Source organism: Alnus glutinosa, chromosome 14, assembly GCF_958979055.1.
Source record: "Alnus glutinosa chromosome 14, dhAlnGlut1.1, whole genome shotgun sequence".
Classification (NCBI taxonomy): Eukaryota; Viridiplantae; Streptophyta; class Magnoliopsida; order Fagales; family Betulaceae; genus Alnus; species Alnus glutinosa.
Window position 1 is genome coordinate 4375001 of NC_084899.1, and position 22518 is coordinate 4397518.

Below are 22518 nucleotides of genomic sequence, written 5' to 3' on the forward strand. Positions count from 1 at the left end.
GAATGATTTTCCAAAGTTACAGCAGTTAAGTAATGTTGCGTTACCAATTTCTAACGAGAGGCCTTTACCCTCTGTTTTGCAAGCCGCCCCTAATTTGAAAACGAAGGCTTTTCAAGACAAGATGATCTTTAGGAAGGAGTTTAAAATTGGTCAAAAAGTCATTCTATACCAATCAAGGCTTCGTTTGTTTCCGGGTAAGTTGCATTCTCGTTGGATTGGACCTTTTGTTGTTACTAATGTTTTTCCTCATGGTGCAGTTGAAATTCAAAGTTTAGCAACTTCCAAAGTGATTAAGGTGAATGGCCATAGCCTTAAGACTTTTTATGAAGGTTTCCAAATAGAGAATGTGGTAAAATTGGACCTTGAGGATCCAATTTATACTGATTGAAAAAAGACTTGCGTCGAGCCAACGACAATAAATAAAGGCGCTGTTTGGGAGGCAACTCAAAGGGAGTTTGTTTTCTTATTCTCATATTTATATTTTTGTTATCTTTGCATTTTCTTTGCATTTCACCTACATTGGGGACAATGTAAGTTTTAAGTGTGGGGGAAGGAATTTAGGATGTGTTTTAATTTGTTTTTAAAAAAAAAAAAATTTGCTTTTCGTTTTCAATAATTTTAGGTTGTGTATGCCATGAGCAGATTCAATTAAGTTTGAAAAATTCATAACATGATTGAATAGTAATCTTTCGACTTAGAATTATTTAGTTTGATTATTTTCCTTGAGATGGTTGTGACTAAATTTGGTAGACAAAAGCCGGTGAGATTTTGAGCCTTTAGACTGACACATCCATATCAGTCTCACTATTTTCTTTCATGAGAGATATTCTTCCATGGATTTGTTTCTCCAGAACTTGCCTTGATTCTCTTTCGATGTCATATTGACACATGCATGCATGAACATGATTAAAGCCCTTTTTGTTATAAACCACATAAAGCCAAATAGCCTACCTTGTAATTAATTTTTCCCATTGTTGAACCCCTTTGAGCTTTATCGCTTATTGTGAACCCACATTATAAGCTTTAAACCCGAAAAATAATGTCTTTACCCAAGCCATAAAACCAGTGGAGCATTGTTCATCATTATGATATGTATGGGTATGGAAGAAATAAGTGTGGGGGTATCTAGATTTGTGGTTTGGCTATGACTGGTGAAATGGAACATGTTCTCATTCTCAATTCATGAGTTCCATTATTGATGAAAAAAAAAAAAAAAAAGGAAGAAGAAGAAGAAAAGAAAAAAGAAGAAGGAAAGTGATGGAGGAAATTACTTTTGATATTACAAATTGTCCATGTTTATAATTCCTCCTAAAATTCAAAAAAAAAGAAAAAAGAAAAGAAAAAAAAAAAGGGAGTTTGTTTATACGTGATATATACAAATTGAAGAAAGCTGCTGAATGGAGTAACTGGTTTTACATGTCTTATATATTTGAGCTTGAATTGATTCAATTTTTGCTCCACTAGTTTCAATGGCTTTTGAGCTACACTCCCAAATATTTCCTACCTTGATCCTAAACCCCGTTACAACCCTTGAAAAGTCCTTATGATTCATGTTATGCATGTGATTCCAGTGGTGGAGAATGAGAAGATATGCAAGCCTATGGTAGATCATTTCCATTGGAATGAATTTGAACGAAACACATACCCTTCAAACACATTAGAGTCGAGTGTTTATTTCCGTGAGGGTCTACATTTTTAGTCTACTCCATCTTCAAGTGAAAATTCTTGCTAAATAATTTTAAGCTGTTTTAAAATGTTTGTTCATGATATGTTATGAATTGTGAAGAGCTTGGTTGTTCCTTGTTGATGGTGTTGCAACCTTGGTTTTCTTAGGAAGGTGAATTTGAGATTTGTTCGAGGACGAGCAAAGGTTTAGTGTGGGAGAATTTGATGAGAATGTAAAATGTTATATTTTTCCCCTTAATATTTAATCCCTTATACTTATTTAATGCCTAAATGTACTAATTATTCTTATATTTTGATTTAGGATATAAATTGAGGCATTAAATGCAAAACAAGCTAATTGGGCGATTTTGGACAGTTTCGACATCAGTTCGTAATCTTGGTATAACTCTCTCATAAAAGCTCTGATTGAGATGATTCAAGATGCTGTGGAACACCAAGAAAACGATCTACAACTTTCATGTTTGACGTTTTGAGAGATACTGAATGTATCAAGGTCGAAATCGGGCTTGAAGTTGACGTTCTGATGTGGATCTGATGCGGTTTAATTGCGGAAGTTTTCAGATATGGAAATTTCTTTACTTTGAGACTTTCCATAATCATCCAATCAATTCCAGCCAAGCCAAGCAATAAATACAAAGTTAAGCAAAAGGAAGAAAAGGAAGGAAAAGATGTGTAGAGGATCAAGAAAATAAAGAAGAGATTTGTGGAGACCACGTAAAGAAGACAACATAAAAGGAGCATCTCTTTCCATACAAAGTCAACATCTCTTTCCATACAAAGGAAATTGACTTTCTCTCCATACTTGGCTGATTTATGGGGACTTAAACAAGGAAATAATCGATAGAGCATGTGGCAACAAAAGTCCCAATTGAAAACATCATCTTCCTAGTTATCCTAGCCTTTATTTTATGTTTAATACTTTCCTTAATAAATTAGATTTGTGTATTGTTATTTTAGGATAGTATTTACAATATCTTTCTTTAGGAGATTTCCTAGGCTTCTAGCATATGGGATGAAACGTGTATAAAAGGGGAGAACCATGACACACAAGACATCATCTATCTTCCATCTTCTCCCCTCTTCTCTAACTTCCTTGAGTTTTAGTCATGGCCCTGCGTGGCTAAACTTTCATAATAGGTCGAAGGAAACGGATGCCTCGGAATCAATAAAACTGTGAGATCTAATTTGTTTTTATTGTTCGATTTATGTTTTGAGTATCGGATGTTTTTCTATGTTTATTTTTATGATTGTCTCTTTTAATTACTAGAAGGCCTACTAGTGTATTACTCGTTGCAATCTATTGCTAGGTTGGATATCAAATCCGTAATTGTTTGATCCCTCCAATCTACGAAGCAACTAAGATTTAATGATTTGCTACTTCTCAGCGATTATTAAATCTTAGGGAGAACATCCGACGAAATTAAATGCAACCGCTTGTGCTTGTGTTGTTTCGCTTCATCGATCTTTCTAATTCTTAAGGCTGCTACTAGATTAAACCTATAGCGCTTGTCTTAGGTTGTTTAGTAGTTATGGTTAATTAGAGCACTTGTCTTCTAATTAACTACGACTAAGGAGAGATAGGAAAACAGTTCCAACGGTGAATATTCAAAGCATGAATTGATATATATTTGCATCGATGATTAGTTGCCAGATTCCGATGGTGGAAGTTGACTTAAACCAATGTTTCTTTACTTGATTAATATTTTAATTTGAATTGTTTCTTAGTTATTTTTCTTAAAATTATTTTTATACTCAAAACCCTCTATCCTTGTTCACGTAGCATAAAACTCGGCTAATTACTCTCCGTGGGATCGACCCTTACTTCCACTGCTATATATATATTTTCACAAGTAAGGTTTTATTTTTTGGGTGCCTGCGACAGCACATTATAGTACTCGACCTCCACTATATCGGTTAACTACCCGTAGTACGTTTCGCCTTCAACGGTTGGAACACATACGCCACTGTTCTGAGTCTTTCTTTCCACATTATAGGCAAGCGTGCGAAACAATTTTTCATTTACCACGTACCTGTTGTACTTGACTGCTGTCTCCTTTAGCCCTCTACAACGCATAACCAAATTGTGGCCCAATTCCTTCTTACGTTGATCGTCCAGGCCATCGACTTATGTTACAATAAAGATCACATTGGTTAATTACACTGAACACACATAGGGCCAGTTTGGCAAGTCACTGGACGCCCAAATTTTTTGCCTTTTTTCCTGTCATGAACAGTGACAGGAAATTTAAACTACTGATCCGAATCAGCCTCTCTGACTCCATGTATTATTTTCTGAGTTTAGCTTAGCTTTTTCCCACCTTTTTTAATTTTTTCTTCTCCCGTTTTTCGAGTCCGTCTTCTCCATTTGCAGAGTCTTCAGCTTACTTTTTTGACTTCTTCTTTTCTTTCTTCGTCCGTTCTTCCCTTCTTTTCTTTTTTCCTGCTTCACTTTTTTGTCGACCCAGAAGAGCCACGCCTTCACGTGGCTTCAGCCATGGTCCAAAATTCTCTCCTCCCATCTTCTCCAGTAGGTGGCCGGTGGTAGATTTCCTGACCCTAAAATATAGCTCCCACGCCATGCGCAGAAGTACGGCCAAGGGTTAGAAGGTCGGTGACTCTATCACAGAGTAAGGTTAGATCCCTAATTACGTGTATGGGGTTTGTGTTTTGTTTATGCACTGTGTGGATGCCGAGAAAATATATGGAACAACGTTCATTCTCTTTACGATTTCGCCTCGGTTGAACTCTTATGATGTGTTGAGATCTCTGCAAGACGAAAAAAAAAAAAAATTTAAAACAAAAATGTTGCAGACAACTAGAAGCAAAAGGGGCTTGTTTTGATTGCTTGTATTTTTAATTTCATTGTTTTGTTCTCACTAGTATTTTCAGTAGATGTCAGAGATTTCAACATCCTCATCCGCTCGCGTCCAAGGTTCGACCCGCACTTGCTATTGTGGCCTAACGTCTTATATGAAAACATCGTGGACAGAGACAAATCCAGGCAGAAGGTATTATGGTTGCCCAAATTTTAGGGTCGGAACCTACTGTAAGTTCTTTGTATGGGTTGACCAACAAGAAGTTGATGCACGCAGCCGACAAGTGATACTGGAATTGAGGGCAAAGAATATGCGGTTGGAAAGTGAACTACGTTCTAAAGCTGCAAACGATCGCAGGTTATATTTGGAACTTAAATCCCTACGGGCCCTATGCATAGCACTTTTGGTAATTCTAATTTGTATACTTATAGCACGTAGAGGTGTTAATCAAGGGATGCTGCCCTTTTAGGCTTCAACATTAGGGCACTTATAAATTTTGTGGAATATTGAATTGTCATTCATTTTTGTAACAATGTACTCTTGGATCTTGTTACATTAATGTGACATTAGGTAAATCGTGGACATCTTGTAATGTTGTAATGTTGTAATGTTTTTTGAGTGGTCGTGTATATTATTTGCTCCTGCATGATAGTCGTGTTTCTATTTATTTCTTATTATAACCGTGTCTTTTGTGTCATATAGATTGATATGTGAGTTGAACTTACCTCTTAAATCATGACAAAATAGATTAATGCAATAAGACATAAAGCCGTTTGTAGAAAGCGGCTCTAATTGATAAAAGAATTGATATGCAGAGGAAACTATTAACTTAATTTTATTCCAATGCAGAAACCATGAATATATACTGATGTACATGAGTAGATTAAGGCAAGTCTAATTTACAATCACATAACACTAATTGACAATCGACTCCTTTATTCTTTCCTTAGAAGTTGTGTAATCCCTTGATGTGCGGCTGCTGTTGCTCATCAACAATGTGCTTGATGAGCACGGCAAGCATTGACTTCCTGATTGAGGCAATGCTTGCCTTGCACGATTGATTGGATTGCCTTTGATGGTGGCATGTAGGCTTAATGAGTATCTTGGAATGCCTTCGCTGATATGTGGACTTCATGGGGATCCTGTGTATGGTTGGACTTTATTGATCGTGAGAGAATCAGCAATGCAAGGAAAATATTTTCATTCAATATTTGCCTTGTATAGAACATTTGCTGTTGGGGTAAGTTTCCTTTGATGGTGTGTAGCCTTGTTGATTGACATTCCAAATTAGTTCTGCTTGAATGATTTGCTGCGGCCAACTTTATTGGTAAGTATTCCTTGTCAACAGCTATTGTTATAGCTGTGTTACACATGATATCAACCTTGTCATGCATAGCATTCTTGCTGGCAGTCTTAGACACGTCCTTGGCATGCATGTCATGCGTAGTGGCTGCTTGAGCAGCATCAATGGCAGTGAGTGACAATTGAAGCCTGTTTTTTTGTAGTGTGGGAAAAAAGGTGAAAAAAAAATAGCAACTAAAGCAGGAATGAGCCACATGCCCAAAACCCCCACAGCAAGTGCACTTAGGGGGCAACCATGGGTATTCGATCCACCCCTATGGTGATATTAGATCCATTACCACGGCATATAGTGATCTCTTTAGGGCAATCAGACGTAACATCTATTTCCACTAAAACATAATTAATCTATGGATTACGGTAATAGAAAGTAACTTTTTTAATCTTTGTTTTGATTATATGTAATTTTCCTATTTTGTTTTCAAATGTTGCTGCAATGTCTTGTTTCACTCATTAATTAATTAATTTATTTTTTTAAAAAAAAGGGTTCTAAAGCTAATGATATTCTATTTTTAAAACGCTAAAAAAAAAAATAACAATAATAATAATTAAAAAAAAAAAAAAAAAAGAAGCAATTGCGTCGAAATTAAAATGTGGACATAAAAACTGTTACTGCCAACTTATTTCAAAGACAATCTTGTTGCCTTAACACCGAAGAAGTCGCCACCACGATTACCTCGAATAGGAAAATGTATAGCAACTATAGAATGTACGTGGATCTTGTTATATTCCCCTTGCCCATGACTCAACCATCGAAGCCTTGGTAATTCTAATAATATTGGGTTGCCCGAAACTTGGTCCAAAAATTACTCTGGCCTTTCTTCCTCAAGACATATTGATGCGAAAATAGGAGTTTGATTTTCAATGAGCCATTTTCTTCATCCAATTTATGCTTTAAAAAGAAAAGAGAATAAGAGTTTTGTCCAATTTTCAATCCATTTTGCTAATATAAAAGTTCACTTGAAGATGCTTTAAAATAGTGGTCTGTCTGACGTCATCGATCACCACATTGTACAGCTTCAAACCAGCTTCAAACAAACAGAAAACTACTCTTGGTTGGACGAACATTAGTGTTCCTAGTGTAGTCGTTTTTGTTTCTGTCATCTTCTCTGTTCCCTCCATTCAATGGATTTATTAATAAGTATAATGTATTTGACTTTTTAAACTTAAAAGTTAACCTAAAAAAAAAAATATTAGAAATTTGTAACTAAAATTGACCGAAATTTAAAGTAGTCCATTAAAGATGCTTTTACATAAACCACATAGTGAAATCATAGTACATGAGAAAACAAGTGGGTTGACTTTACATCCCATCCTACGGAGACAAGTGGGACCACATACTTCTGGCCATTGCATCCCTTAATTTTGTCATATGCACTGCACTCGCATCTGATTGATCTGGTCGTTCTCCAGGGGAAACCAAAGACACAATTTCTCCTTCCGCCTGATAAGCAACATCTATCCAAGGGTTTATTCTACGTAGTGCATCAGCAAAATATGGATCATTCACCCCGCTAAACTTTCTTATGTAGTTATGTAAAGTGCAACATGCGATCACAAATAGGCGTTGGTATCGTAGTGGGTACGGGGGCATTTTTCTTAAAATAGGAAATCGGTTCTTTAATATCGAAAAGGAACGCTCAATCGCTGACCGTAACGCTGAGTGTCTATAGTTAAAGAGCTCCCGCATACTCTTGGGTATGTCTTGCCCATGTTGAAATTCGGGCAAATGGTACCGTTCACGACGAAATGGAGGTAGGAACCCGCGATAGCATCCATATCCCGAATCCACTAGGTAAAAGAATCCTGCACAACATGTAAATTCGTTTGGAAAAGGTAGGTACCGCAAATTAATGGACATGGTATAACATACAATACTCATAGAAAATAGATTCATGGCACAATACCCTCTTTTGGTGTTGGGAAGCGTAGCGTTGGATCATTTACACACATAGTAAAGATGCGGGAGTCGTGCGCACTTCCCTCCCAACCAGCATATACATAAGTGAAGTTCAGATCTAGATCCGCCACACACATTACATTTTGAGTGGTTGTATGTTTTCTGCTTCGGTATGTGTTTGCATCCCCATTGATGACCTTCGCATCGATGTGTGTGCCATCAATAGCACCAATACAGCCCTGCAATCAGAGTTTTCACAACTAAGTAAAGACGAATCGGTGTAAAAAAACAATCTAACACAAGTTCAATTGTGAAGATGGATTGTTCAAGCATTGCTCACCGTAAACCATGGGTAGTAGTTGCCATTTTGAGCGACGACTTGGTGTGGCATGCGCGTCTCAGTCGGTTGTATGATGGTCTTTCCCAACCTACACATGGCTTTACACGCCCTTCTGCAATATACGCTGACAGTATGTGTTAAACGTTGGAGCCTATCAGCCACGTCCCATTGTGTCCAATTGTGTGCCATTAGGAGGCAAAATACAGTAACCTGCTCCGTTATCTTCACATATCGACTACTTTGTAAGAAGCCATTCTGCTTTAACGTATTACAAAGAGCAAGGAATGCGTCGGGATTCATTCGAAAGCGTTCAAGACATGTATTTTCGTTGGGATTTGTTAAAACCCAATGAATCCACATCGAGCCCGTTAGTATAGAAGTTCTTTGTGGAATAGGAACCCTTGGTACTCCTCCACGTTGTTGTTTCCACTCAGATAACCGAACGTACATAAACATTAGTTCTAATTCAAGCTCCAAAACATCTGGACGACTAAACACAGGGTCGTCACTATCAAGTGACGATGCAATTGACTCTCCGTCAGCATCAGTCTCGTCACCCCACGACTTATCAGAATCTGAACACGCATCTAGTTCATCTTCCCAATGCCCAGCTTCTGAACTTGACGGTCCACTGTCGTCCATTTATGACAACCTATTTGAATCATTGAGACAACTATTTGAAGCCTTATATTTGGAAGGAATATGCAGTTACTTCTCTATTCATGTAATAATTTTATATAAATAAAAATATTCGAAGTTGGTACTAATTAGTGTATAATGTAAATGTATATCAAGAGCAGCAATAATGAAGCATCAACAAGATAAGCAGTACCTATTAATATCATGAACACAGTAGCTGTACATAATCAGGAAGCAAAGCCTAACAACTAGTGGCAATGGAAATAAACATAAAACAACAAACAAAGCCTAACAGTCCGTGACAATACAAATAAACATAAGCAACAAACGAGGTCTAACAGTAAGTGGCAATGCAAATAAACATAAGCAATTCAAACGTCCTTGTTAATCCCTCTTTGCAGCCATGCCACTCTCATCTCCGGTGCCATACTTACGAAAATCTTCGCTTTATGTTTATCAATGAAGGAGTACGCTGCCTTCCAGTAGTTTTCCTCTGGCACGGGAGTCTCTGCGATTGCTTCATTAAGGAGCGCCATCGCCTGAAGCGTTAGATCTGATTCTTGACTTGACCCTTCCCCATTTCCTTTCCCCAAGTTGGCAAGGCCCTTGTTAAAATGTCTACGCATCTCGGACCATTCGTCGGACCATTTCTCGACTTCCGGGTCTGTGGATCTTGTTGCCGTATGCTTGCTGCTGCGTTGAGAATGTTGGGGTGTGGCACGCTTTTTCCCTTTCGGCTTGAGCTTTGCACGGTTTGGTTGTTGAAGCTGAGGCTCCTCCAAGTCAATGGATTGTTTAGGTCGATGAACTGGCTATCAGATTGACTGTCCTCATCTGTGTTGGGCGGCGATTGTGTGCTAGCATGTCCAAGCTCTCCGGTAGCAAAGCTGCCCGTGAATACGTATGAACAATGGGTAGTTGCGCGGTGGGTTGGTTCTAAATCTATAATACTTATCAGCACCATAGTTCTGCAAGACCCAAAAACAAAAATCAAAAAACAAAGAGCAAAAAAAAAAAAATATAAACAAAACCAAAAATGAGAATTAACTTCGTGAAAAATTGTAATTGTGAAGGAAATAATGATAAATAAGGAAAATGACACATACAGAAAAAAAGATAATCAACATCTATACTACATTATTAAGTGATCAACCAAGCATGTTTACACGGACAAATGCAAACATTAAGAAAATTCATTTAGTGCTTTTTTTTTTATAGACAACCAATATAATGAATCCCACATACTTAGACATGAGTCATTCTTAGGATAAACCATTAAACAATATGAGCTCACAGAGAAGAAATGAACCATTAAAAAACAGCCATTAAAGAATATAAACCATTAAAAAATATAAAGCATTAAACAATATAAAACATTAAAAAGCATTCCTTATCAGTACATATCTACCTTCAATACGACAAACCCCACCGAATCACCTCTTAGAAAAAGGCACAAACTAGCTTCTGTTATACTTGATACATAAGTTAGTTCTGTCAAACCCCTACTCCTTTAACAAATAGATAATGCTCACTAATAAAAGTAGCTTCTGTGATATTATCCTTCTTTATGTACACACACCTAGTTATAAGAAAAGACTGACCCAAGCCACTGATAGCACTAATTCGAAAAACCTACAAACTGTAAACCACACCATTTTCAGGATTAAGAAGAAAATCTGAATAGATTTACAAGGGAAGTAGTAGAGAAGAAGCATTTTTCTGTCTGCGAACTCAGAAAAAAAAAAAAAAAAAAAAATATATATATATATATATATATATACACACACACATAAAGAGAAAAGGAGAAAGAGAAAACTATGTACACCATAAACAGCAGAGAATCCATTAGAAAACCCGGTAAAATAGAGCTAAAACAAATCTTTGAACTGGAAATGCAAGGGCAAGGTGTTTATTAGAATAATTTTATATAATATAAAGTGCAAGAACAATCAACTTTCATCAAGTTAAACATGAGCATCCTATGATTGCAAAGACACTAAGCCATAAGCTGTAGTAGCTTATGGAATGGAAGGGTGAACACACAATTATTTTGATGACCTGTTTAGTTAGACACTTAAATGAGAGCAAGTCCATCTCCTTCTAAACACTGCTGTGGTTTCTGTTTCAACATTCTGATCTCAGATATGCATCAAAATGGCAACAAACCTATTGAAATTCGTGTATTGGACAACCCAAGGAAAAGGAATCCAATCTATTGTGCTTCACTTAATTAGTACCTTACAATCATGTTGTTATGTAATTTCGGGACATGGTCACTCTAATCACACTAAAGTCAAATAAGTTTTCATCAGTCAAGTTTAGCCAGCAAAGGCAGTGGGCTCATTTAACTTCTAATTTTGAACACCACAAATTAATTTGAACCCAAAATAGGGCCATAAAAAGAAACCCAACTAGCTCCATTCCTTTTCTCTCGATGCTTAAAAGACAACACATATATCCGCAAATGTCCAGGGACTAATTACTCATTAACAAAAAAAAAAAACATTCGTGATGACGTATCATTTACTAGTGTTTGCACATGAATAATTTAATCAATATGGTATATGAAATTTAAAAACACATTAGAAGAGACGCTTACATGTTTGAGTTGCTCCCAAGCTTGGTCACTGTTGGTGACCGTGTTAGTTGATTGATCCCATCCGAAGCCTGTTCCAACCTTCCCCGTTAATAGCGTCGTAAAATCTTTATAATTCAATTTCAGGCGATCAATTTTCTGCTTAACTTGCTCCATGGTGTATTGCCCCATGTTGCACTGCTCGTTGAGGTCGTCGATGATGACATGCAAGTGAGTGCCGAAGGAACGGACACCTTTCTCAACCAGCCCAACCAAAATATACACCAAACGTTCTTCACTTTCTCGTGGCCAAATAGCGTTAGGAGGTTTGAACTGGTTGGAAGACCTATTGCTATGATTTCGCGGGGATTTCCGTGGTGTCCCTCAGTTGTTCATCTAAACATATGATATAGAGCAATGAAACATATTTGAAATAAACTCTTGACATAGACGGATGAGTCATATATTTTGGTCAACGAATATGATTTCGGGGAGCTTCTCCAAATCCAAGGTGTGACTCAATAAGGAAGATTTATATAAATCCAAAATACAAGCAACCAAAACAAGTTCCTATTGCTTTCTAGTTTTCTCCAATATTATGTTTATTTTCTGTTTCGTTTTGCAGAGGTTTCAACACAGCATTAGAGTTCAGCCAAGACAAAAACGTAAAGAGATTGAATACTATCCCATATATTTACTTAGCATCCACAATGTTCTTAATAAACAAAACACAAACCACATACACGTAATTAGGGATCTAACCTTACTCTGTGATCGAGTCAGTGGCCCGGTGAAGCTTGCGAATGCACGGCGAGGTAGCTGCTTCTTGGTGGGGTTGATATTCTTGGATGACCCAAGCTTCTGAGTGCGTACGTGGTCTTCAAAATGAAGGTAGATTTCCTTATTCTCTTCTTGTCCATGCTTTAAGTGTGGGCAAGGAGTTCTGCCCTTTTGTAGATGGACTTGTTGGTACTGTGTATATCTGTTGACGAAGGGACAGTTGATGGCTAGGGAGTGGAAAATTCAAAAGCTACACTGAGAGAGTTGATGGGGAGATCCTTCTTGGATTTCCGTCTGAGTAGTAGCAGGTTGAGATAAATTTGGTGGTTGGGGTAATTAGTCACAAAGGTGAGGAAGAAGATGGGTAAAATCAATGGGAAATGGGGAAAAAAAATCTGACCCTTGGCCGTACTTCTGCGCATGGCGTGGGAGCTATATTTTAGGGTCAGGAAATCTACCACCGGCCACCTACTGGAGAAGATGGGAGGAGAGAATTTTGGACCATGGCCGAAGCCACGTGAAGGCGTGGCTCTTCTGGGTCGACGAAAAAGTGAAGCAGGAAAAAAGAAAAGAAGGGAAGAACGGACGAAGAAAGAAAAGAAGAAGTCAAAAAAGTAAGCTGAAGACTCTGCAAATGGAGAAGACGGACTCGAAAAATGGGAGAAGAAAAAATTAAAAAAGGTGGGAAAAAGCTAAGCTAAACTCAGAAAATAATACATGGAGTCAGAGAGGCTGATTCGGATCAGTAGTTTAAATTTCTTGTCACTGTTCATGACAGGAAAAAAGGCAAAAAATTTGGGCGTCCAGTGACTTGCCAAACTGGCCCATAAATTTTGCCAATTTCTAAATTACCACTATTCCCTTACATATGCACGGTACCATTCGCAGAACTGCTCATGATGTGTTTCAATAAGAGCCTTCGTAATACGACCCCTAGTGCATGATCGCCTAAGCGCGTCTCTGTGCATCCTACATTCAGCGTATACAGTTATGTAATAATTGTTATTAATAATTTTATTCGAATTCTGTTAAATATATAAACACTACTTACATCCGCAAATTGTGAAACTTTTCAGAGTTGAACACAATATAACGATGAATCTGGTGCATTGTCAACCGGTTCAGGGTAACTCGCGTGCCCGCCCCCTTTGATCCATCAGAATTTCTCTGAGGTCTGTTGTGGAATGTTGGTGTGTTATCCCGATACCTTGAACAGAATGTTACCAGTTCGGTCGCTATGTACCCCACTGCAATGCACCTCTCAAGAGCCGCTTTATTGCGCACATTAGACTTGAAACCCCCAAGACTCTTGGTGTACACGCATACACGACAAGAAATTGTCCCCGTTTATAAAACCAATTAAATCAATTTATATATATATATATATATATTATGCAAAATTTTACCTCTCTGCCGGGTACATCCACCTATACTGCACAGGTCCGCTGAGTCTACACGAGCACAAGATGCACGACCAAGTGGACCATGCTGGTAAAAAAACCCTGAAGGAAATACCTGTTCTAACTTGCACAAAGTGATACAGACGTCACCCTGCAGTCGGTCCATCTCTTCATGTGTTAGCTTGGTTAAGCATATGCCTCTGAAAAATACAGAAATCTCCATAAGAGGTCTAACCACTTTATCTGGCAGTGACTGACACAAGGCAATTGGGAGAAGCTATTGCATCAGTATGTGATTATCATGGCTCTTCAACCCCAGAATTGTACAGTCCTTGATCCGAACACACCGTGAAATGTTCGAGGCGTATCCGTCCGGGACCCTCACATTTCGAAGAACCTTTAAAATTTTTTTTTGTCCTCCTTAGACATCGTGTGACAGGCAGTGGGCATATATGTCTTACCATTTGCAGCTGTGAACGGATGCAACTTAGGTCTCAACTTCATTTCCTGCAAGTCCAGGCGATCTGCTAGGTTGTCCTTTGTTTTCCCTTTGATATCCAAAATAGTGCCAAGTATATTATCCATGACATTTTTTTCTATGTGCATGGCATTAAGATTGTGCCGAAGCAAATTGTCTTTCCAGTATGGCAATCTAAAAAAAATACTTTTCTTCTTCCACATAACATCATCGGAACTTGCTACACCCGTCTTCCGCTTCTTCCATTTCTTCTTTTGTTTCTTACCCGCGCTCTAATCCCCAAACGCAACTCCGTCTAACTGTTAGAGAATCTCGTCTCCGCATGGCACATTTGGCGCGCTGTCAAATTCTTCAGTAACGTCAAATGTTCTTCTGTTAATCTACCACAGATGTTCAATTGGCAAGTATCTCATGTTCCCCATATAGCAAAATTTACATCCGTTTTTTAAATATTTAGAACGTGTCGATTGCATACAGCAAAGACATGTCTTCACACTCCTGTTAGGCCAACCAGATAAATCTGCATATGCTGGCAAGTCATTTATTGTCCACATCAACTAAGCTCGCATATTAAAATTTTTCATCTTTGAAGCATCAAATGTCCGTACCCCTACATTCTACAGTTCCAGCAACTCATCAATTAATGGTTGAAGGTAGACATCAATATCCATATCAGGTGAGCTCGGTCCAGAGATAACCTGTGACAGGATGAACGACGTCTGTTTCATGCACATCCAAGGAGGCAAATTGTACGGCACAAGTATTACGGGCTATGTGCTATGGGATGTGCTCATGTTCCCAAAAGGATTAAATCCATTTGCTATCAAACCAAGCCGGACGTTCCTACTGTCTGCCATAAAATCTGAATGTAAAATGTCAAACGATCTCCATGCCTCACCATCGGCTGAGTGTCTCAATACGCCATCCCTAGTGCGGCCTTCTGCATGCCATCTCATATAGGGCGCAGTATGCTCAGACATGAATAACCTCTGTAACCGTGAGATGAGTGGAAACCACCTCAACATCTTCACCGGGCGTTTTTTCCTTGATGATATGACCTCATCATCCTCACCTATATGTGTATCTGCCCTCCACTTAGATTCTCCACATACGGTACATGAATCTAAGTCTGTATTGTCTTTCCAAAATAACATACAGTCATTACGGCACGCCGGAATCTTCTCATACCCTAAACCCATGGAACTTAGGAACTTTTTCGCCTCATACGTATTAACTGGCAATGTCTCATCGCAAAGAGGCAATAACTGATTGATAAACTCAAGAATGTCTGAAAAAATTTTGTTACTAATATTTCCAACGCACTTCAAATTGTACATGTGTACAGTAGTACTCAATTTACTATGCTTGGTACCAAGGTGAAATGGCTTCTCGACAGTCTGTAACAACTCTTGGTACTTCAATGCGTCCCCGCAAGAGGTACCTTCGTCAACTCCCCCCAAATCCGTACTGGCGTCGTCAGCAACATCGTGCACGCCGAAGGCGTCACGCAACATGGCGCGCATGTCACCACCCTGTACCAGGGTCCCCACCCCCTGTTCTGTGAATTCACCCTATTCAGTGTCACTGGCAGCCGAATCTATGCCACTGGGATGACTCGAACATCCACCACGAACAGCAGACCCGATCATGGTCTCACCGTGCATATACCACAAATTGTATCCTGGAGTCATCCCCCTACCTCCTGTCAGGTGGGCAAGAACGTAATTTGGAGTGTGACGTTGGTTATTTCGACAATTCTTGCATGGGCAGTAAATTTTGCCATCGATAGCCGTACAGTTTCTAACAGCAAATGCCACAAACGCCCTACAACCGTCGTTATACTGTGTCGTACCCCTACGTGCTGACATCCAAGACTTGTCCATATTTCTCTGTATATGGTTAAGAGACCGAGACAAATCAAATTTCTTATAGTATAAACTTGTAAAAAATAAGAACATGGGTTACAATTTTACGGTTATGGTTTTAGGGTTTAGTGTTTAGTGTTTAGGGTTATATTTTATTTTTTTCTTTTAAGGGTTTAGGGTTTAAGGTTTATGGTTAGGGTTTTTGTTTGTTTTTAAGGGTTTAGAGTTTTTTTTTTTTGAATGGTTTAGGGTTTTTTTTTAAGGGTTTAGTGTTTAGGATTTAAGGTAAGGATTTTAGTTTTTTCTTAAGGGTTTAGGGTTTAGGGTTATGGTTTTTGTTTTTTTTTATAAAGGGTTTAGGATTTTTTTTTATTTTTTTATTTTTTTAAGGGTTCATAGTTTTTGGGGTTTTTTTTTAGGGTCGAGGGTTTTTTTGGTTTTTTTTAGGGTTTAGGGTTAGGGTTTTAGTTTTTTTTAAGGGTTTAAGGTTTTTTTTTTTTATTATTATTTTTTTAAAAAAAAGTTTACGGTTTTTGTTTTTGTTCTATTTATTTATTTTTTATTTTATTTTATTTTTTATAAAGGGTTTAGGATTTTTGTTTTTTGTTTTTTTTAAGGGTTCATAGTTTTTGGGTTTTTTTTTTAGGGTTGAGGGTTTTTTGGTTTTTTGTAGGGTTTAGGGTTAGGGTTTTAGTTTTTCCTTAAGGGTTCAAGGTTTTTTTTTTTTTTTTTTAAAAAAAAAGGGTTTACGTTTTTGTTTTTGTTTTTTTTTTTTTTAAAGGGTTCATAGTTTTTGGTTTTTTTTTTTTTTTTTTTTTTTTTTTTTTTTTTTTTTTAAAGGTTTAGGGTTAGGGTTTTAGTTTTTCCTTAAGGGTTTAGCGGTTTTGATTTTTTTAATTAAGGGTTTATAGTTTTCTTTTAAGCGTTTAGGGTTTGGGTTTAGTTTTTTTCTTAAGGGTTTAGAGTTTTTGTTTTGTTTTTAGGGTTAGGGTTTAGTTTTTTCTTAAGAGTTTAGAGTTTAAATCTTTTTTTTAGGGTTAGGGTTTTTGTTTTGTTTTAAGGTTTTTTGTTTTTTGTTTTGTTTTTTTTTTTTTTTTATAAAAAAAAAAATTGGTGTAGGGTGTTTTTTTTTTTAAAAAAAAAGGGTTTATTGTTTAGGGTTTAGGGCTTAGGGTTAGAGTTTGACGGTTTTATGGTTATAGGGTTTTCTTTTTAGGGTTTAGGGTTTTTTGGTTTTTTTTAGGGTTTAGGTTTAGGGTTTTAGTTTTTCCTTAAGGGTTTAGAGTTTTTGATTTTTTTAATTAAGGGCTTAGGGTTATTTTTTAGGGTTTAGGGTTTAGGGTTAGGGTTTAGTTTTTTTCTTAAGAGTTTAGATTTTTTGTTTTGTTTTTAAGGTTAGGGTTTTAGTTTTTTCTTAAGGGTTTAGAGTTTTTGTCTTTTTTTTTTAGGGTTAGGATTTTTGTTTTGTTTTAAAGGTTTAAGGTTTTTATTTTTTATTTTTAAAAAAAATTGGTTTAGGGTGTTTTTTTTTTTTTTTAAAGGGTTTATTGTTTAGGGTTTAGGGTTAGGGCTTAGGGTTAGGGCTTAGGGTTAGGGTTTTACGGTTATGGTTTTAGGATTTAGTGTTTAGGGTTAGGGTGTTAGGGTTTTTTTTTTTTTTTTTTTTTTTTTTAAAAAAAAAGGGTTTAGGGTTAAGGTTAGAGTTTTTGTTTTGTTATAGGGTTTTGCTTTTTGTAAAGGGTTTAGGATTTAGAGTTTATGGTTAGAGTGTTTGTTTTTTTTTAGGGGTTTAGAGTTTCTGTTTTTTTTCTTAAAGGGTTTAGGGTTAAGTTTTTTGTTTTTTTTTTTTTAAGGGTTTTTTTTTCATTAATTATTGATTTTAATTTTGGTTGAAATTGTCGGATACGGTCATTTTATTATAAAATGATATGGAGTTTGTTCTAAAATGGTTTTTGTAAGAAATTACCAAAAAGGATTGCTTCAATTTTATTTCTCTCTATAGCCAAAAATGTTGAAATAGTACGATATGCTTGTTTCAATTTTAGTTTAAACAATTCCATAATTTTATTTTTAAAAAATGATTTTGTATATGAGGACCATTTTTAGAATTCATTTTTCTATATTTCGGTTTTTTAGAATTGCCAAAAACCAAAATATGATAATTGCCAAAAATGATAATAACAACACAAATTTGTAAATGGTAAAATATATCACCAAAAAACATAAAACTGTACGCATGCATATTTCTCATGCATAATAACCAACCACAACAAAACCAAAAAAATGACACAACAATATATATACAAACCCAACAATATATAGTAATACTGGAATGATAAACAATTAGAAAAAATATCTAAACAAATACAGTAAAATGTATGAAATTTATTATAGCCAAAAAATGAAGGAAACAAAATTTGAAAATTACTCACAATCCTGTACTCTGTGGTGTAATATATGGTTTTTGTATTTTTTGTACCTGCATTTTTTGGGAGGAAAAAATTAATACTAACAGAAAAAATTAAAATAAAAAAAAAAAAACACAAAACCAAACGTTACATTACACAGAGAGAGAGAGAGAGAGAGAGAGAGAGAGAGAGATATAGAGATACACAGAGAGAGAAAGAGAGAGAGAGAGGTAGAGAGAGAAAAAAAAAGGGCTGGAGAGGGTACTAGCTGGCCGGCCGGAGTTTAGACAGGTAGAGAGAGATAGAGAGGGAGAGAGAGATAGAGAGAGAAAGGTAGAGAGAGAGAGATAGAGCGAGATATTAGAGAGAGAGAGAGCGAGAATCGAGCAGAAAGAGCTGGAGAGAGGGCGTATCACCGGCGGGAAGGGCGGACGCGCTGTGGCCGGGGAGCTGGTTGGTGCCGCTGTGACTGAGAGAGAGAGAGAGAGAGAGAGAGAGAGAGAGAGAAACTCGGAAATGGGTAGCTTCCAGAGATATATATATTTTATAAAATAATATATTATTTGAATTTTAAATAAATTATATATATATATATATAATTCGATTTATCCGGCCAGGTGGCGCGCGAGAGAACTCCCGCGCAGCTGTCCTGGCCAAACAATTGGACACTTGTACTAAAGTACACGTGTCCAATCAGGGATGTGGTATTCTGCCATGTCCCCAATGGGCGACGTGTATTTAAAATACATGTCGCCCATTCTAGCAATTTTATTAAATAAAAAAATTATTATTATAATTATAATTATATATATATATATATATATATATATATATATATATATATATATATAATTTAACCACGTAAACAAAAATACAAACTCATGCAGCCCTAAGTGTATGTACTGTACATATAGCTAAACCCTAAGATCTAAAACTAAACCGTAAACTATAAATTAAAACTAAACCCTGACCCTAAAATTAAACCCTAACACTAAGTATATATACTATATTAAACCCTAAATTAAAACTAAAACCTAACCATAAAATTAAACCCTAACCCTAAGTGCATATACTATATATACCTATAAACCATAATCCTAAGTGTACGTACTATATATAGCCATAAACCCTAACCCTAAAAGTATATATATATATATATATATATATATATATATATATATATATATATATATATATATAGTTATAAACCATAACCCTAAGTATATGTACTATATATATAGTCATAAACACTATATATATCTATAAACTTTAACCATAAGTGTATATACTATATATAGCCATAAACCCTAACCCTAAGTGTATGTACTATGTAAGGGACTAAGCCATAAGTATACTATTTATATATAGGAGGGAACCCTAAAAATAAGTGCATTTACTATATATAGCCATAAACTTTAAGGTAAATTAGGGTACACACAAGTCATTATAAATGTATATAGTTTTAAAACCGTTTACATGCATGCATATATTATGCATACATGTATATAGTCTTAATTATAAGTTTTTTTTTTTGACTTTTTTATGTATATATATATATTTTAAACGTAGAAATGTTTAAGGCGATGTTCTACAAAACCAAACCTTAATTTGGTGTTATATATTATTGTGTGTGTATATATATATATATATATATATAGTACAATATGCAAATTAGTACTAAATTGCTACAGTATAAAATAAGACAAAACTCATTTGTAATACGTCTATAAATGTAAACGCTAACCTTAATTAGGGTTAGGGTTTACTTATAAGTATACCATATATAAAGAACTAAACACGTACACCCTAAATATGTACGCGTCATTATGCATGTATATAGTTAAAAAACTAAAGTTTTTTCGCTCTTTTTTTTTTTTTTTTCAAAAAAAACCTAAATACAAAGATTTATATGCATATTGTATAAAATGAGTCATTACACATGTATTTAGAAATATTATTATGCATAGTGTACAAAACCTTAATTACATTTTTTTTTTTAATATATATTTGATTAAAACCAGTTATTACACGAGGCCAAATGGACGCGTGTATGAAATACACACGTCCATACACAAAAACCTTAATTACATTTTTTTTAATTAATATATATTTGATAAAAACAGTAGGACAACTGTATTTAATACACGTGCCAAAACTTACGCGTGTATTAAATACACGTGTCTATTTGGACACGTGTTCACTTGGACGCGTGTAAATAATATACGTGTCCAAGTAGACACGCGTATTAAAACATGTGTCCAAATAGACACGCGTATTTAATACACGCGTTAGTTTTGGCATGTGTATTAAATACACGTGTCCAAGTGGGCACGTGTATTAAATACACACGTCTATATGTGACCGATCCACAAATAGCCACGTCCTCATGTATACATAGGGCTATTTTGACGCGTGGCTACAGTGACCCCTACTGTAGACACGGTCACTGTAGCCACGCGGCAAATTGACAAAATTTTTGTAGTGGTTCTTTTGTTTTTTGGTCGTGCCGTGAAGTGAAATTGTATCGTATGTTAGATAGCTTGCACATGCTTGAAAAAGAGTAATCAAGCTGCCCCTCATAAGAATAGAGCCACCACCTCTGAGCGATCCCATGGCCGACAAAGAGCACTTTCGTCTGACTTTTCTGTCAGCAAGCCTGTGTCCTCATCGAGCTTGTTCACGCCGGAGAACGCCATGAAAACCACGTGGGAGATGGAAGAGTCAATTGATGTCTGTGTCTTAAAAGTGGTGAAACGTTGTTGAAGATGAAACCTAAAAGTAGTCCATGAAATCCTAAATAAATAGTCACAAGTACAGCAAATAAGGATGTAGTTAATTGGTATAATTGGTGCAAGCGGGCAGCAATTGACATGCCTAATTTCTCTGCATCACTTTTGAATGTCATATGGCTAATCTTGAACCTGTAATTAGTAATCAAAATAAATGTTAAATATGTATTTCCAATCAGCTCTTAGTTTCATCCTTTCTACCTTTATGGTCGTATTACAATTGTTGTGAGCCTTTTAAACCATGCCCAGAAAATATGTTCCTTGATAAGCATTTGAGTGAAATACATTATTGTCTGACTTTGATACGCTTTTTATGCACACCCCAAAGAAACTAAAAAGCCATCAATTTCTACTCTCAACGAATATGCAAGCTCATCCCCACAATTTACGTCACATTTATTTGGAAATATATTTAACTTGCATCCTCATTTCATAACATTTGATAAAATGTTCTCTTTCGATGCTCCAATTACATTATTATCTTTGGATTTCAAGCATAATTACCGAATAATGCGCGACATTCTCTTTTAAACGATATATTCACTTCCATAGCCTTAAAACAAATTATAGAACAATTAAAGCTTTATGTGAGACAAATAGAGAATTATCACAAATAATTAAATAATTCTAGCCGTCATATCAATGTTCTTTTTGTGTTCCTCTAAAAATGATGTACCTTTTAAAATTATTATTTGATTTATGACAGATTATTATTAGATTTTGATCAAGAAGAATATTAGAGTTCCTTTTAGTATTCTTCTGGTGTTCATCTAGAATGACATAAATGTAATAAAAAAATTATATCTATGTCATTCTGGATGACATGTATGCAATTTTTTAACTTTTTTTATTACATTTATATCATTTTAGATGGATACTAGAAGAAGAGCTCTAATATTCATTTTTGATCAAATGATGATTTTCAAAGCCACATCGGTTTTAGAAGAACACAAGAAAGATATGAGTATGGCGTCTAGAATTACTCTAAATAACCACGTGAAACTTGTAAGAGCATTTTAGAGAGACTGAAAAATAAAACCTTTAAATAGAAAGGTGGGTAGGTGGGGAATACTTGTTAATGTAGCTGCTAGTTAGGCTAACTAAAATTGCTCTACACCTGAACCAATGATGTTATGTTATGTCAGCCTTAAGCTAAATACAAAAATCCTAGTTAGGAGGGGGTTTTAAATTATATTGACTTTTTCCCATATTCTTAAATATTTTAAACAAGCCTAATGTATAACTTTATGGTTCTTGAAACCATATTTTTTTAATCCAACTTAAGAAAAAGTCTTTTATTTTATTCTCTTTTATCTTACTTCATCTTTATTCTAAACTCCATTAATTGGAAAACCAATCGATTTTTTTTTTTTTTTTACTTAAAAAGACTTGAAATAGTTTTCTAGTTTTAGTTCTAGCTTTATTCTTATTGGGAAAAACACTAAGAATAGTCTACTTGGACCCAAGATACCCTTATTTGGGC

The 22518-nt window shown here is 35.9% G+C and overlaps 2 protein-coding genes across 2 annotated transcripts in view; one reads left to right on the plus strand and one right to left on the minus strand.

Moving 5' to 3' along the window:
* The window catches only part of LOC133857736 (uncharacterized), a 5381-nt gene extending 2489 nt beyond the window's left edge, over positions 1 to 2892 (plus strand). Inside the window, exon 1 of the mRNA XM_062293065.1 lies at positions 1 to 2892. This exon is cut by the window's left edge and continues 2489 nt beyond it. Within this exon, the coding sequence (XP_062149049.1) occupies positions 1 to 388 (388 nt within the window). The 3' untranslated portion in view covers positions 389 to 2892.
* A 4284-nt stretch (positions 2893 to 7176) lies between these two features.
* LOC133857544 (uncharacterized) lies at positions 7177 to 8743 on the minus strand. The gene is made up of 3 exons (XM_062292808.1): positions 8102 to 8743; positions 7769 to 8000; positions 7177 to 7667 (listed from the first exon to the last, which is right to left on the minus strand). The coding sequence occupies exons 1-3, from the start codon at positions 8741 to 8743 to the stop codon at positions 7177 to 7179; spliced, it is 1365 nt and encodes a 454-aa protein (XP_062148792.1).
* Positions 8744 to 22518: the final 13775 nt, after the last annotated feature.